A 16891-nucleotide genomic window follows, 5' to 3' on the forward strand; every position below is an offset into this window, starting at 1 on the left:
GGGCTGAAGACGACAGCAGTACATCAAAAGACAAAATGTTTTGTTTTAATGACTGCCTGTGCTCAGGTGAGAAATGGACTGCTTGGGACTAGATCACTGTAAAGAAACCGAGGCAGACTACACACCATGCTACAGCCTTCTGCTGGCGTGCTCCAGGCAGGGCAGTGCGAGAACAAGTGCTTATGACAGTGAGGTTTCAGCAGCTTCAGTCAGGTTGAAGCGGAAGGTTCATTTGACTAGCCAAGTTTCTGACTTACTTTTTAATGAGGATTTAAAACAAAATTAACCCAGGAGATTCTGTTACAGTTTGGCAATTGATTTTATTGATGAAACTCTTTGGGAGGAGCCAGCGAAGTTTCTAAATGAATAAATATACTGTTGTGGAAAATTAGGGGTAATTGATTCTGTGTATTGAACTAACTTCAAAAGGCAAGATGGCTTAGTCTAAAGTTCATGTGGTGTTCGACACATATCCAGTGAATCCCCTACTCGTGATTTTGCAACAGCTTTACAGTACACACTAGTTTAATTGGTTCCTAGGCATGCTACACATTCATCCCACCGTCATAGTCTGACAGACAGAAATGCTGAATGAAAAGCAACCCTCCTTGGCTACTATGGAGGTTGCAAGGCAATTATGAATTGTATTTAAAATTTCTTCCCAATGTTAACTAAGCTGGCAAGGTCAATTTATGGGTCTTTTAAAAGGTCTGGTGCTAAGTGTGAGATTCTTAACTCCTTTTTCCTTTCTGTCTCTTATTTTGTCTTCTTTGACACAAACTAGGTTTTGATTCTTTTCTCTGAAGGCTGCAATCCTTCTCCAGAGCAATGTCAAAGGAGGACTGTAGGGCACCAAAGAACAAATAACTTGAGGTTAAAGACACCAGGTGAATAAAGCAGAGTTCTCTCTAAATATAAGTTTACTAACAGCTCTTTAGGAAAATAATTACACTTACTGGGAATAAGAGACAGGTGCTATGATTTTTCAAGATATCAGATATCAAGCAATCAGAACCTGTCTGGGTGAACGAAACAGTATATGGTAGGTTTATTGATGGAAGGTCTGTCAGTGACAAAGCTGCCTATTAGCTAGGGCAGTGCATTGAGTTCTGTTTTCAGCCTTGTCACCAATTTGCTGTGGGACCCGTAGCATGGCACTTAACCTTTCTGTGTCTCAGATTATCTGTCCCTAAAATTAGGCTAGCACTATGACAGACTGACAATATCCAGGACAGACGTAATGGCATTAAAAGATATATTGTTGTGAATTAAGTTAAATCTTATTGCATTAGACCTAATATCTTTGGGGTCCATTGTATTAAAATAGCAAATGGTGCATGTGTTATTACAGATTTGTATGTGAGTCCTCAAGGAGGAGGAAGGAGGTTGCTAATGTAAATCCTCAGTTATCAGCTCTTTGAAGCTACCTTCCCTTTCCCCCTTGGAAATGTGCACACGTACTAGCTCATACTAAACTCTCCGGGGACCCATAGACTAGGAAAGGATTCTTGGGTCAACAGCTTCGTTTAAAACAGGTTTGGGACCTTTCTTCTGATCCGGCAAATGGACTGGGCTCATGGTCTACAGAGGACCCCAATCCTTAGGGAAGGTTTGAAAGGATTGGGCCTAATGAGGTCTCAGATTCAGCTCATTAAGTACACAGTCTTATGAGAGGACTTGAAACCCCTTTAGATTGGGTTTGAAAGGATGTTTCAGCCAGAGCCCATGTTGGGGTGAGCTGATTGCTGGTGAACTTTTTAGCATGCATGTAGGTTCTTGTAGTCTTTTTAATGTGTTTTGCCTGAGTTGCCTTTTCCTTAAGCATGAAATAGGCTTGCACCAAAGAGCTGTGTGGTAACTCGCACAGTCATACCATTAACTGTCTCTGAAGGGAAAACAAACTAGTGTGCTTGGGGAGTCTGTCACTTCCTGGAGTAATATAGCGAAGACAGGCGACTCTGCAACCTGGGGATATCTTGACAGAATGCAGAGAGATGCAGGTTTCCATACAAGAAAGGCAACAGCTGTGGAGCTAGAAGCCTGAGAACAGATGTATCACTACGAGCAGATAGAGAAACAGTTGCCCTGAATGGAGACAATCTGCACCTAATTGGGAGGAGTGACATGGGACCTTAGTAACCCCTTTTCTCTGCTCTGGAACTGAAGTTTGGTACTGCAGTGAGCAAGTGCAACAGAAAGGGGATTAATGAGCAGGAAGAGCCAGCTAATATCTGTAAAAGCTTTTCAAGATCCTTGGATGAAAGACCCTATGTAAGTCACTAGCTCTTTTGTCAGAGACACAATGTGGGAGAGGTAATATAGTTTATGGTTTTAAGGCCCAGTTTCTGTAGATGAGAGAGAAAAGCTTTCGAGAAGTCAGTTCAATAGAGATTACCTCACATGCCTTGTCTCTCCCATATCCTGTGATCAAAATGGCTACAACACTGCACATAGCTCTTTAGCCAAGCATTCTGCTATTACAGTGCTTACTCTGGCTAGTTAAGGTTAGATAGATAACTACAAAGCAATTTTGTGAAGAAGAAAAAAGGATATGCAATTACAGGACATGTGTGTTATTAATGTAAACGTGTTACTGGCCTAGACTGTAATGACTTCTCTGGTGTTCCCGCAGGTTTTTATGTAACTCGTATTACTTTTTTGTGCTGACCAGTAATATGCAACTTCCACAATGCTACTGAAGAAGTGCACTATATAAAAATAGTATGCAAAATCCTCCTGTGGCCCACTATAGGAAATAAAAGCATTGGATTGGCCTTTTTGTTTGGTTTTCAAAAAACATTACTGACTCTGATCTTTATTAAAAATATCAGCGTCAATCTGGAATCATAGAAGCACAAACAAAGTTTAAAAAAAATGGGTAAATATCCAGGACCAGCTTCACAAAAAGTCAGGTTTGCAAATGTGTGTCAAGTTGTTATATGTCACTGTATGGTCATTGCTTCTGCAATTGTCTTAATTGGAGGGATACCTGCATGCACAATTATCTATTCTGTGTTTTCAATCTCTACTTGCCCATAAAAAATGGCATCTCATTTTGTCTCCAAATCTGAAAGTTTATTGTGCTTGAAAATCTTGCTCCTGATTTTGTGAGTAATGCTTCTAAGGATTATATCCTTAAAATCAAATGCTTTCAATACTCAAACTCTGCCTAAACATTTAGAAATTCATTGAATGAAACCTTTTAAATAAAAGCTCACACAGCAGTCGAAAGCAGCACAAATGGCAGGACTATATTTACATGAAAAAAACACATTGATTCTAACCCATGCCAAAGCTTATTGGTTATAGGATCATTCTTACCTTCATACTCTGAATGTTCTTTAGCATAACATCACCAATTCTTTGGTAATCTCCTTTAATGTGAGCGTTGGAGCGGCCTTCCCTGTTAGCAACAGAAATATCAAAACTTCAGTCATGCAACATAATTGCATAATCATATGTAGAGCACAAAGAAACACAATTACTTACTTCTTTCAGAATCCTAAAATTCTATGTTCTTTAGCTCAAAAACCCATGAAGAAGTTTTTTAATGTACTGTTAATTCCCATGAAAAGAACATTATTCATTTAAATTGGCTTGCACTAGTAATATCAGAGAGGCTATGACCCCAACAAAACTTTCAGGATTTTAAGGAAAATTGCCAGTATTTTAAAAGCTCTAAATAGGGAAAGTTGGGGGCAGGAGGACAAACAGGGAAGATTTTAAAATGCCACTGCAGTTCATTGGGCACTGATTTTAAAGAGGAGGAAGATGATTTTGTTTGTTTGTTAAATATAAGTGTCACAGGGATCAAACCTATCAGTCTTCTTTTTTTCATATTTAAAAATAATGCAACCACTGCCCTAATTAGCCAGGATTCCCTATGACAAGTGCTAATGAAGGTTGCCACGGACACTCAGTTTGGGATAATTGTAACTCCTGGTGACAAAGGATTATTTGTTTCTAAATGTGTAAGAGATAGAGAGCTGGGAGGAGCACAGAATTAAAGGTGTTACACAGTCAGTCTTTCGCAATCATAAAATTACCAATTACTCCAGAGAATAGTGAAGGAAATTAATGAATTTAAGATTCTAATTTTCATTGTTCAAACCCTATCACTCTGAACTGAACATAGACAGAAACAACCACCAGGAGGATGAGGGAAACACACACTGACAGCCTAGTGAAAAAAAAAAAAAAAAGAAGAGGGAACAAGTGTTCATCAGTGTCACGTCAATCATCTACATATTCTCAATGACCTCGGTGTTTTAAATGCTGAACTATGGAGTGCGAGTGTGAGGGTCAAATTCATCCCCAGGGTGAACATGTCTAATTCTACTGAAGGAGATGCAGAGACCAAAAAAAAGCAGAGATCTGAGATCTAAAATAAATTCAAAATTAACTGCAAATGATTGTACTCTGCTTTAAAACTAAAAGCTTGATTTTCATTCACTTGTCATTATTTATCTCATCCACAGACATTTTAGATTTTTACTTTAGAAAAATTCTATTCACATTAAAATGTGAACAACTTGTTTGTAAATCTTTGTACACCTTAACAAAAGGACTGTTGCCAGACATATTCTATAACTGAATTACTAGAAATGTGTATACAGCTAAGGGATTTATAGTACCCATAATAAAGAGAGAGAAAATAGATTTTTCATAATCCTTGTATTATAGCTGAAAGTACAAATATTCATGGACACTCAGTTTTGTAAAAATATATGCATTTGCAGATAATGGTATGCTGATTATTCTCTTGTGCATTCTTCTCTTACTGAAGAAAGATGGAGGATGCAGCATATAAAGTGGAATAGTAATATCCCACAGCAGACAAAATAGCTACAGAGGATGATGTTAAATTGCTTCAAGTTCATCTCAAGTGGCACTGAACAATATCGAGTGGTTTCATATGCTGTCTTTAATTATTTTCTTCTGTAGTAATGCTCCCCAGCAGTAGCTTCAAGCAAATGTGCTTATTTCAGCAGAGCAAGTACAGTTCATGACAAGATTATTTAAGTTCTTTGAAATCAGAAGTTACACTTGGATGAGAAATAAGATGTTAATCATATGTAAGCATGACTTCTAGTTACTTTACAGTTTGGCAAAAGCAGTAGTTTAAATAAGCAGCTTGTCTTTAGTTCTGTCTACTCAAAATGCATCTGATAGCTTGAGCTCCACTGCAAAAGATATTACAGGTGCATTAGCTGCTGGAGGCCAGACCCAAAGCCTAGTAACACTAATGTAAGGGCTTCCACTGACTTCCTGGGCTTTGGATCAGGTCCTTTGTGAAATACTTCACCAAGCAAGTTAGTGCCTTGCAGCCTAAAAGCTTATCCCTGTACAGCCCATGTATTCTGCCAAAGCTCTATTATTCAGTGACCTGGAACTATCCAATCTGTAGCAGGAGTCCTTCCTTTATAAACTTTCCCATCAGAATTGCCCAAAGCTCCTCTCAACAGCCTGGTGGTTTTCAAATCTTGCTGAATATCTCATGAGAACAGATGCTGTGTGGCAGAAAGGTGGGGGATTAATAGGACAGGTTGTCAGTTCCCTGTAAGTAATGCTGCCCAGCTGATTAGCAGCATGTCCACAACTAGGTTTTATGTTTCTACTAGTGATGCACATTCACACATTCGCACATAAAAAAAAACCCGTTTTGCCCATGGATGGAAAAAAAAAATCTGCACATGGAGGGGAAAAAGAGTAGAGGAAACCCATCCGTCCACCTGTCTGTCCATCCGTCCTGCATTTCTTTCCAATAGAGGCTGGCAGAGTGATGAAGGACTGAACTCACAGCAATAATTAAATAGGACTAAGCCAACAGAGATGATAATATCAGTTGTAGCTCACGTCCTACTAAAATGGAGAAAAGCCCTAGACTAAAGTAAAGTCTTACAGAGCAGGCAGGTAGGATGGCTCAGCATCCAGTCCCTAAACCTTGTATGGCCTTTTGGTTTGCAGCTTTCTCCTTCACAACTGTTAAATCTTCCACTGCAAAAATCAACATTGGCACAGGCAGGCAAGTGGTGATTTAAAAACAAAACACAAGTAAACCACCCGTCACCTTACAATCATTCGTGAGTCTATGCTATCAAGATTCTAATAGTGTGCGACTCCTCCAAGAAATAACATTTCTAGACAATACAAGTAATTTAAACATTAATATTCACCACCTTATTGAAACCCTTCTAGATCCTGAAACCTGACATAATACCAGCACTTAGTACAACTATAACATGGGGTTTATAAAACGCTCTATTTCTTTATTTAGGTATTTATAACACCACGATACTGAGCACCTTGGAGACAGAAGCTGACCTCTCAGCTGCTAAATACACCATTAGTTTAGAGAAGGAAAGACTTTGAACGTTGCTCAGCAATGTTCATTTCCAAACTATTAGTATGCCCTGATATTCCTCAAGCTACTCTCTTAAATACTTCCTCTTCCTCCTAACAGGCTTCTCTCATTAGAAGGAAATTAAATCTGTAGAAGAAATTTAAAATTCTTCAGTATGAAACTGATTATTTAAAAAAATATAAAAGGACTATTATTTGAGCTCAAGTGCAGGTTTTTTTATGTTAAGTTATTAAACATATAGAGAATTCATCTACAATAGTTGAAGCAATTGAACCATTGTACAAATTAGGACACAAAGAGAAATCTATGTTTACCCAGAGTTTTAAAAAATAAACACACACAAAACTTCTTGTCCTTAATTATATTAAGGAACAAAACAGAATAACAACAGTGGTATTGGGCTATTATTAGATACAAATGGTAGAGTTGTCAATTATACAGATAAGGCAACAATGTTCAATAAATGTTCTGTTCTATATTTGGGAAAAACCCAGATGTAGTTTTATCAAATGATGCTGATGAAAGACTAGCCATTTGAACAATAAGTTAGAAAGATGTTGAACTATGGCTACTGAAGCTAGACACTTAAAATCAGCAGGTCCAGATAACTTGAATTCAAGAGTTATGAAATAGATGGCTAAGGCTTTCTCTGGACAATTATTTTCAATATATCTTGTAATGCTGGGAAAATTCCAGAAGACTGGAAGAAAGATAATGTTGTGCCACTATTTTAAAAAAGTTAACAGGACAATTGAGGTAACTATAGCCCTGTCAGCCTGAAATCAACCCTGAGCAAAATACTGGAATGGCTCATATAGAACTCAATTAATAAAGAGTTAAAGGTAATATGATTTATGCCAATTAACATGAGTTTAGTTTTACAAGATCTGTTTCCCATAATTTGATAACTTTTTTGGTGAGATTACAAGTTTGGCTGATAAAAGATAATAGTGTTGATGTAATATATTTAGACTTCTGTAAAGCATTTGGCTTGGTATCATAAGATACATTGGAAGCTGAGAACAGGTTTGCTTGCACAGAGTAGGGCAAGGAGCTATGGGGCACGGGCTGGCTACGGTGCCCGTGCCAGGTGCAAGCCTGCCAGCACCCAGCCAGCAGACCCTGCACCTGGCATGGATCGAGCCACCCACCCGATGCCCCCCAGCCCTCCCCCTCTTCCCGGGACCGGGCTGGCGGCTCCCGGGAGCTTGCCCGGGACCTCAAGAGGTGGGCACCCGCCTGGGCTAGTGCGGACATTGTGGACCTCGTCCACGATCTCCGCACTAGGCCCAGGAAAGTGGCCGGCTTGGGCAGGAGAGCTGCCAGCCTGGCCACCCAGGAGCAGGTCTGCAAGAGAATCAAGGGGGTCCACTGAGACCCCCGACCCTGAGCCCTGAGCTTACAATGGCCGTCCTGGGTCAGACCTAAGGTCCATCTAGCCCAGTATCCTGTCTGCCGACAGCGGCCAACCCTAGAGACCCCGGAGGGGATGGACCGAAGACAGTGACCAAGCCATTTGTCTCGTGCCATCCCTCTCCAGCCTTCCACAAACCTTGGGCAGGGACACCACTCCTACCTCCTGGCTAATACCACTCCATGGACCCAACCTCCATGACTTGATCTCACTTCCCTTTAAACTCTGTTCCAGTTCTAGCCTTCATAGCCTCCTGCAGCAAGGAGTTCCACAGGTTGACTCTTTGCTTTGTGAAGAACAACTTTCTGTTACTAGTTTGAAGCCTGCTACCCATTCCTTTCCTTTGGTGTCCTCTAGTCCTTCTTTATGGGAACTAATGAAGAACTTTTCTGTATGCACTGTCTCCACCCAACTCCTGCTTTTAGAGACCTCTATCCTGTCCCCCCTCCGTCTCCTCTTTTCTAAACTGAAAAGTCCCAGTCTCTTTAGCCTCTCCTTCATATGGGACCTGTTCCCAACCCCTGATCATTTTAGCTGCCCTCCCCTCTCCCAGCCTCTCTTCCCCTCTCCCACCTCCTTTTCCCAGTCTCCCCCAGTTTTGTTCAATAAAGACAGATTCCATTTTGGAAGACACGTTATCTTTATTTTGTACATCAAGAAGAGGGGCTAGGGAAGGGTAAGTGGAAGGAGGTGAGGGAGGAATGGGGTACGAGCCCCCAATGGAGAGGACTGGGCTGGCTCTGCAGGCTTCTGGGGGTGGAAGCTCTCCTGCAGCCCCCCAATTGCCCCCTCTCCCAGATGGCAGCCTGCAGCAAGTGCAGCCGGGCTGATGGCCGAGTGCTGTGATGTGCCCAGTGTGGGCACTCAGGGCAATCCAAGCCAGGACTGCTTTGCAAGCGGGGCACCCCTGAGAACTGTCTGTCCGGGGTGGGGGTCGGGTCCCTTTAAGCACAGCCCTCGGCAAGCCTGAGACAGCAGCTCCACGCTCTAAGTCCTCCTCTGATGCCCTGCCGGCGCTGCTTCCGGCCATCCTTAACCCCGGTTCAGGGTCCACTTAATGTGGACGCGCTAGTTCGAATGAGCAAAACGCTAATTCGAACTAGTTTTTAGTTCTAGATGCGTTAGTTCGAATTAGCGCTGTAGTGTAGACATACCCATGGGAAGTAATGGCCAGTGCATGGCAGTGGTTTTCAAGTGCTAAAAACGGGAGATGAGAACATCCACTGAGAAAAATAGAGCAGTTCACACCACTGAAAGCTATTGTTTCAGGCTGTATTCATCTCTATGCGATGCTCATTTATCTGAGAACATCTAATTGAGATAAAGTGGATTCCTTCACACCTTTCTGAGCCTCTTGTGCTGCAGATGGATATACTAGGTCCCAATATACTAGGTCCAGATTTGGAAGTGAGTACTCTGCATCTGCATTTTCCTGTCCCTTCTGCCTCCAGCTGGTCCATGCATTCCTCACACCCCACCACTTTCATCTTACAAGGGCACGGATAGCCAAAAAGGAAGGTGGAGTTCTTATGAGCACAGGGTGCTCAGAGAAGTAGGTATACTCATGGCTGGGGCTTGGAGCAGTGGGGAACATGGGCATGACCAGTGCAGTAGCATTATGGAGAAAATGTGGGAGGAGTCAGAACAGTCTTGAAGCATGGAGAATTGAAGCAGTGTGGGGGAATGAGAGGGAGAGTAATGAAGCAGTATGGGAAAAAAAGGACGGGAAGGAAAGGGTCAGAGCTGTGCAGTAGGAGATGCCGGTGAGGCTTCTGCTCTTCTCCGCCAAACACACAATCATCCATGCCTGTCTCTCCCTCAAAATGTGACTCCACTGACCCCACGATAGTCCCCACAAACTCTCCCCAGTTCCCCACACTGTGACTCTCTGTCAGTGCTCAGTATGTTAAACTTAGTTTAATCAACTAATCGACTAGTTGATGGATTTTTCCATCGACTAGTCAATTAGTTGATAAATGGGGATCTGTAGCGGGGTTAACTCCCAGCCCAGGAGCTAATCCCGCTGCGGCACTGCCTTTTAAATGCGTGAAGAATCTGCCAACTCTTAATGCATTTAAAAGGCTAAAGCGCAGCAGGAGGGACCCTGCGCGAGCCAGGAATCAGCTGTCCCAACTCGTGCAGTGTCCCCTCCAGCTGCGCTTTAGGCCCTTAATATGTTTAAAGAGCAGAAGCACTTTTGGGACTAGGCATGAGCTGGGAATCAGCTGATTCCCGGCTCACACCCGGTCCCCACTATCCCCTGCCTCTTCCCCCTCAGCAGCAAGCAGGGGAGAGCAACTAATCGAGGGACTAGTCAACTATCGGACAAACTTTTGCTTACATCCCTAGTCAGTGCCAGCTTCTCTCCTGGGGAGGAGGGAGAACCAGTCTGTTCTAGAAGCACAAGAAGATGAGAGGAGAGAATGATACAGGGGCACTAAAGAGACAAGCGTGTAGTTAAGGGGTGGGCAATAATTTTTGACCAGAGGCCACTTCGAAAATTTCTTCAGAAATTTTTGAAGTGGCTCGGGCTACCTTGGAAGGGGCGGGGCTTCAACCAGAAGGGGTGGGGCTATGAAACTTCCATGCTTCCCTGCCCACAGATCCTGATTGGTCTACCAGTGGGGGAGCATGTGAAGTCTTTGCTGTCGCACTCTCCCTAGAGAGAATCATAGAATCATAGAATAATAGGACTGGAAGGGACCTCAAGAGGTCATCGAGTCCAGCCCCCCACCCTCAAGGCAGGACCAAGCTCCACCTACACCATCCCTGACAGATGTCTATCTAACCTGTTCTTAAATATCTCCAGAGAGGGAGATTCCACCACCTCCCTTGGCAATTTATTCCAATATTTGACCACCCTGACAGTTAGGAATTTTTTCCTAATGTCCAATCTAAACCTCCCCTGCTGCACTTTAAGCCCATTACTCCTTGTCCTGTTCTCAGAAACCAAGAGGAACAAATTTTCTCCTTCCTCCTTGTGACACCCTTTTAGATATTTGAAAACCGCTATCATGTCCCCCCTTAATCTTCTTTTTTCCAAACTAAACAAGCCCAGTTCATGAAGCCTGGCTTCATAGGTCATGTTCTCTAGACCTTTAATCATTCTTGTCGCTCTTCTCTGTACCCTTTCCAATTTCTCCACATCTTTCTTGAAATGTGGTGCCCAGAACTGGACACAGTACTCCAACTGAGGCCTAACTAGTGCAGAGTAGAGCGGCAGAATGACTTCACGAGTTTTGCTTACAACACACCTGTTGATACAACCTAGAATCATATTTGCTTTTTTTGCAACAGCATCACATTGTTGACTCATATTCAACTTGTGGTCCACTATGACCCCTAGATCCCTTTCTGCCATGCTCCTTCCTAGACAGTCGCTTCCCATCTTGTATGTATGGAACTGATTGTTCCTTCCTAAGTGGAGCACTTTGCATTTCTCTTTATTAAACCTCATCCTGTTTACCTCTGACCATTTCTCTAACTTGCTAAGGTCATTTTGAATTATGTCCCTATCCTCCAAAGAAGTCGCAACCCCACCCAGTTTGGTATCATCTGCAAACTTAATAAGCGTACTCTCTATCCCAATATCTACATCATTGATGAAGATATTGAACAGTACGGGTCCCAAAACAGACCCTTGAGGAACTCCACTTGTTATCCCTTTCCAGCAGGATTTAGAACCGTTAACAACAACTCTCTGACTACGGTTATCCAGCCAATTATGCACCCACCTTATCGTGGCCCTATCTAAGTTATATTTGCCTAGTTTATCAATAAGAATATCATGCGAGACCGTATCAAATGCCTTACTAAAGTCTAGGTATATGACATCCACCGCTTCTCCCTTATCCACAAGGCTCGTTATCTTATCAAAGAAAGCTATCAGATTAGTTTGGCATGACTTGTTCTTCACAAACCCATGCTGGCTATTCCCTTATCACTTTATTACCTTCCAAGTGTTTGCATAGGATTTCCTTAATTACCTGCTCCATTATCTTCCCTGGGACAGATGTTAAACTGACCGGTCTATAGTTTCCTGGGTTGTTCTTATTCCCCTTTTTATAGATGGGCACAATATTTGCCCTTTTCCAGTCTTCTGGAATCTCCCCTGTCTGCCATGATTTTTCAAAGATCATAGCTAAAGGCTCAGATACCTCCTCTATCAGCTCCTTGAGTATCCTGGGATGCATTTCATCAGGACCTGGTGACTTGCTGACATCTAACTTTCCTAAGTGACTTTTAACTTGTTCTTTGTGTATCCTATCTTCTAAACTTACCCTCTCTCTGCTTGTATTCACTACGTTAGGCACACCTCCAGACTTCTCGGTGAAGACCGAAACAAAGAAGTCATTGAGCATCTCCGCCATTTCCAAGTTTTCTGTTACTGCTTCTCCCTCCTCACTAAGCAGTGGGCCTACCCTGTCCTTGGTCTTCCTCTTGCTTTTAATGTATTTATAAAAAGTCTTCTTGTTTCCCTTTATGCCTGTAGCTAGTTTGATCTCATTTTGTGCCTTTGCCTTTCTAATCTTGCCCCTGCATTCCCGTGTTGCTTGCCTATATTCATCCTTTGTTAGTTGTCCTAGTTTCCATTTTTTATATGACTCCTTTTTTATTTTGAGATCGTGCAAGATCTCCTTGTTAAGCCAAGCTGGTCTTTTGCCATATTTTCTATCTTTCCTACACAGCGGAATTGTTTGCTTTTGGGCCCTTAACAACATCCCTTTGAAATACTTCCAACTCTCCTCAGTTGTTTTTCCCTTCAGTCTTGCTTCCCATGGGACCTTACCTACAAGTTCTCTGAGCTTATCAAAATCTGCATTCCTGAAATCCATTACCTCAATTGTGCTGGTCTCCCTTCTACCTTTCCTTAAGATCATGAATTCTATTATTTCGTGATCACTGTCCCCTATACTGTCTTCCACTTTCAAGTTCTCAACTAGTTCCTCCCTATTTGTTAAAACCAAATCCAGAACAGCTTCTCCTCTGGTAGCTTTTTCAACCTTCTGAAACAGAAAGTTGTCTCCAATGCAGTCCAGAAACTTATTGGATAGCCTGTGCCTTGCTGTGTTAGTTTCCCAACATATGTCTGGATAGTTGAAGTCCCCCATCACCACCAAATCTTGGGCTTTGGATAGTTTTGTTAATTGTTTAAAAAAGGCCTCATCCACCTCTTCCACCTGGCTAGGTGGCCTGTAGTAGACTCCTAGCATGATATCACCCTCGTTTTTTACCCCTTTTAGCTTAACCCAGAGACTCTCTACACAGCTATCTCCTACATTCATCTCCACTTCAGTCCAAGTGTGTACATTTTTAATATACAAGGCAACCCCTCCTCCCTTTTTTCCCTGTCTGTCCTTCCTGAGCAAGTCGTACCCTTCCATACCAACATTCCAATCATGCGTCCCATCCCACCAGGTTTCTGTAATACCAATGATATCATAGTTGTATTTATTGGTTAGCAATTCCAGTTCTTCCTGCTTATTACCCATACTTCTCGCATTTGTATATAGGCATCTAAGATACTGATTTGATCTTGCCTCCCTGTTGTGCCCTGACCCTCCTTTCTCCTTGCCATTATAGGCCGTAGTCCCCCCCATTTCCAACCCATCTCCCAGTCCCGCACATGCAGCACTTACCTGTGGGCTTTGCTCACCTGCCCCCAACAAACCTAGTTTAAAGCCCTCCTCACAAGGTTAGCCAGTCTGTGTCCAAACAAGGCCTTCCCGCTCCTGGAAAGGTGAACTCCATCTCCGCCAAGCAGTCCTTGGGGCACTTAATTATCTTAACTTTTTGAGATTCAAGGACCAGATCTGCCACCTTCCTATCCCACCCCTATAGTGATTCTCAGAGCAGCAAAGAACCCGTTTGGCCCCTGCTGCGGGTTTGAGCAATCTTATCTATGCCATGGCCACTCGGCCACCCCAAAGTACCAGAGCACAGCACCCCCAGGCCACATTCCTGTCTGCCCGCAGATACTCCCAGCAATGCCACTGTGCCAGGGGAGGAGAGCAGTGGGAGCAGGTGATGAAGAGCCAATCAGGGTCTCCCTTACACCAGGGAAATCCCCAGTCACTGTTATAGCATCTGTCTGTCCGTGCTGTGATGCGGAGGAAGGATGGAGCAGGAGCTGACTGGGTCTTGGCATGGTGGGATTGGAATATTTTGACTTGTGTTTTTCTGTGAAACAGCCTAGCAGATTTCCTTACAGAAGCTGCTTTTCTCTTACTTTTTTAAGTGGTTTTAGGGCAATGTTGTACTTGGAACAATGGTTTTGAAAAAATATCAATGACCTAGCCTCCCAATGGCATTTGTTTATTTTAATGGGCCATAGCACCCATTCCTTCAGTAACACCCACATGACAGCAGAGGCTTTAAGAAGCTTTGTAAGGGAAACCCAGTAGCACTTTCGACAAACACTGTCTCAGTGAGGAAATTCTCAGAGGGGTAGCCGTGTTAGTCTGTAACTTTAAAATCAACAAGCAGTCTTGTCAGCTTGGAGACTAACAAAAATATAGGATCATGAGCTTTTGTAGTTATATATAGTTAAATAGCGAATATACAGCATTATATATATTCACTATATATTATATAGTCAGTGAGGAAAGTCTGAGCCCTCAAATCTCAAGGATCAGAAAGACCCATGGAGAAAAGAACTTGGCAGCAACTGGCGCTGCCAGGACTTAAAGATTAATTTTTAATTAACGATCATGTCATGTGATGAAACCTCCAGCAATACTGGCACCCTTAGCAAGGCTTCCCCCTTCCTACCAGTATGATGTCTCTCTCCAGAGGATTTCTTGCCTCCTCCTCCTTCCAGGAAAACACAGATCTTTGGGAGGATGCAGCACTGCCACTTACATAAGGAAAGGAAAAGGGAAGGAGATGGCCATGGAAGTCAGCTCCTTACTGGCTCTGGTCACATCTTCAATGCTACTACGGAATCAGGAAATTTACTGATCTTTTGAGCACCTGTGTAACTGATTAGCTCTCCCTACTCCTAGGCTTTAGTGTCCCCACTGTCTCCCACACCAGATCAGATGAGCAACAGGAAAGTTTCCCTGGAGACTCCAGGGTTTGGAGTCCTCCCAAGACCTCTAACAAGGAAGAGCAGATTAAGCACAGACTCATCAATTTGTGTATTCAAGAAGCAGTGAGCAGATGCCTCAATGGTGCTTAGCACAACAGGGTCCTGGATCCATGATTGTGGTTTTCTAGGCAGTCCAGCAAGATGGATAATAATGCTAATGATAAATGAAACATCTTAAGATAATGGTTTCTGTATTTGTCTGATCTCAGGGAAATGAGTTCTAGGTGCTGCTCCACTCTGGAGAAAAGTTGGGGGAGGAGGGGCGGGAGAGAGAGAGAGAGTGTGTGTGGCGGGGGGGGGAGCAATAGGATAGGGAAATGAGCTCAGGAAGCAGTATGTACAAAGTGGACGATTTCTCCACAGTAAACATTTCTCCCCTCCACCTAAAGAAACAATACAGAGAGGATAAAAATAACCCTCCTGCTGTCTTATTTCTTTCACAGCACACAACATAGAAGCAGACAATAGAAAGTCTTCCCTGTGCTGAGGGAAAGAGAGACTCATTTGGTGTGTGTCAGTGGCTAAATTGTTCTGTTCCCTCTTTTTTCATGGATCACTGTTTTGAACATGGAATTGATCTGCCAATGACGGGATACAGATTTCTCCAGTCAGGATCTAAGTAGTAAGTGTTTTCATCAGGAGGTGAATTTTGACTCTTTAGTTCTCTAAAACAGGCAATAACTGGCATCCTATACTCACAAGGTGCCAGAAGGCAAATAGTGCATTGCAGACAGGACGGAGGCCTATAATAAAAGGCGATATACTTATTGGAGACATAATACTATAAAGTAGGCAAAACTCCCACCTCGCTCCAAATTGCAGGAGGGATTCTTTTCTCTACTTCCATCTCCCTTATACAACTGCTGTACTAGCAAAAAAGAGCTCAAAGAGCCCTGCAGCTGGCCGGGGTGAACTCAAAAATATATTAATTGTGTGGCTAACATTAAATTACTGTAGTCAATGACCACATGATCCCCTTTACTCATTCTGTACCTGCTTCCTCTTCCCTTTGATTTGTCTTTGTTTCTCTCTCAGCTTTCAAGCGCTGGGTATTTTCTGTGTATCTGTACAGCAGCCATCATCTCCTAGGCACTAGCAGAAATACTAGGAATAACCTGTTGCCATGATTACTATAATTATGGCATAGTCTATAAGGATATTCATGACACCCAACTAGCATAGGATGTGACTTCTTCTGGTTGATCATTTCTTTCTGTTACAACAAAACTTTGGAGACACTGTGAACTTTCTGGCTCCATTCAATTAGACTGAAACTTGCAAAGAGGCTGGGGGGGGGGGGGGGGTTGGTTGGATGCCTTCCAATTACCACATGAGCTGCACATTCAAATCCTGAAAATAGCTTTGAACATTACAGCCTTAAAGCCCAGATGTTCAGTGAAGGATCTGGACAAGGAATCTGAATTTCCAGAAACATCCTCCAAGCACTCAGCCAGTAAATGACTAGAACAAGGATAGAGCATTTCCCAGAATAAGTGTATGTTAATAGCATGGTTAGAAATGAGGTCTCCAAACACAGGAAGATCAGGCTCTCATCTTACCAGACACAGTGTTTTTATTAAAGAGATGACCATGTGTATCTGGGCAAATTCTATTTTGGTTCTTGACATTCAATTACTGTCTGTAGCAGCTTGATGATCACAAGGCTCTTCACCAGCAGGAAAACAAGGGAGGAAATTTATGCCACATTCTTCTCTATTTCTTTCACATCAGAAAATATTTTAAATTTAATTCCTAACAACATGGAATACTATATTAGGTAGATCTTAAGACCGGAGGAGGAGACTGACTTATTACTATAAATAAAGGATTAAATTCTTAAACACTATATTACTTGATCTAAAAACAACCAGTGTGCTCTATATACAGAGACGCTATAAGCAGCTATTTGGGTCTTTGAACAATGCTCCTCTGATTTGCCTCTGCTCACACCACTTTAAAGAGAGGGCAATGAAATCTGTTGCAAGAACATAATGTCTCAAGCTGCCGGGGAATATTCTTACAG

The 16891-nt window shown here is 42.6% G+C and overlaps 1 protein-coding gene across 8 annotated transcripts in view; it reads right to left on the bottom strand.

The window, feature by feature from the left end:
- FARP1 (FERM, ARH/RhoGEF and pleckstrin domain protein 1) overlaps positions 1-16891 on the bottom strand; it is a 311742-nt gene that overhangs the window by 26910 nt on the left and 267941 nt on the right. For all 8 annotated transcript variants that reach the window (XM_075918778.2, XM_075918777.2, XM_075918776.2 and 5 more), the window contains exon 17: positions 3322-3403. In XM_075918778.2, coding sequence (XP_075774893.2) covers positions 3322-3403 — 82 coding nt within the window. The remainder of the gene's footprint in view (positions 1-3321; positions 3404-16891) is intronic.

Source organism: Pelodiscus sinensis, chromosome 1, assembly GCF_052426305.1.
Source record: "Pelodiscus sinensis isolate ZL-2025 chromosome 1, ASM5242630v1, whole genome shotgun sequence".
In the NCBI taxonomy this organism is placed as follows: Eukaryota; Metazoa; Chordata; order Testudines; family Trionychidae; genus Pelodiscus; species Pelodiscus sinensis.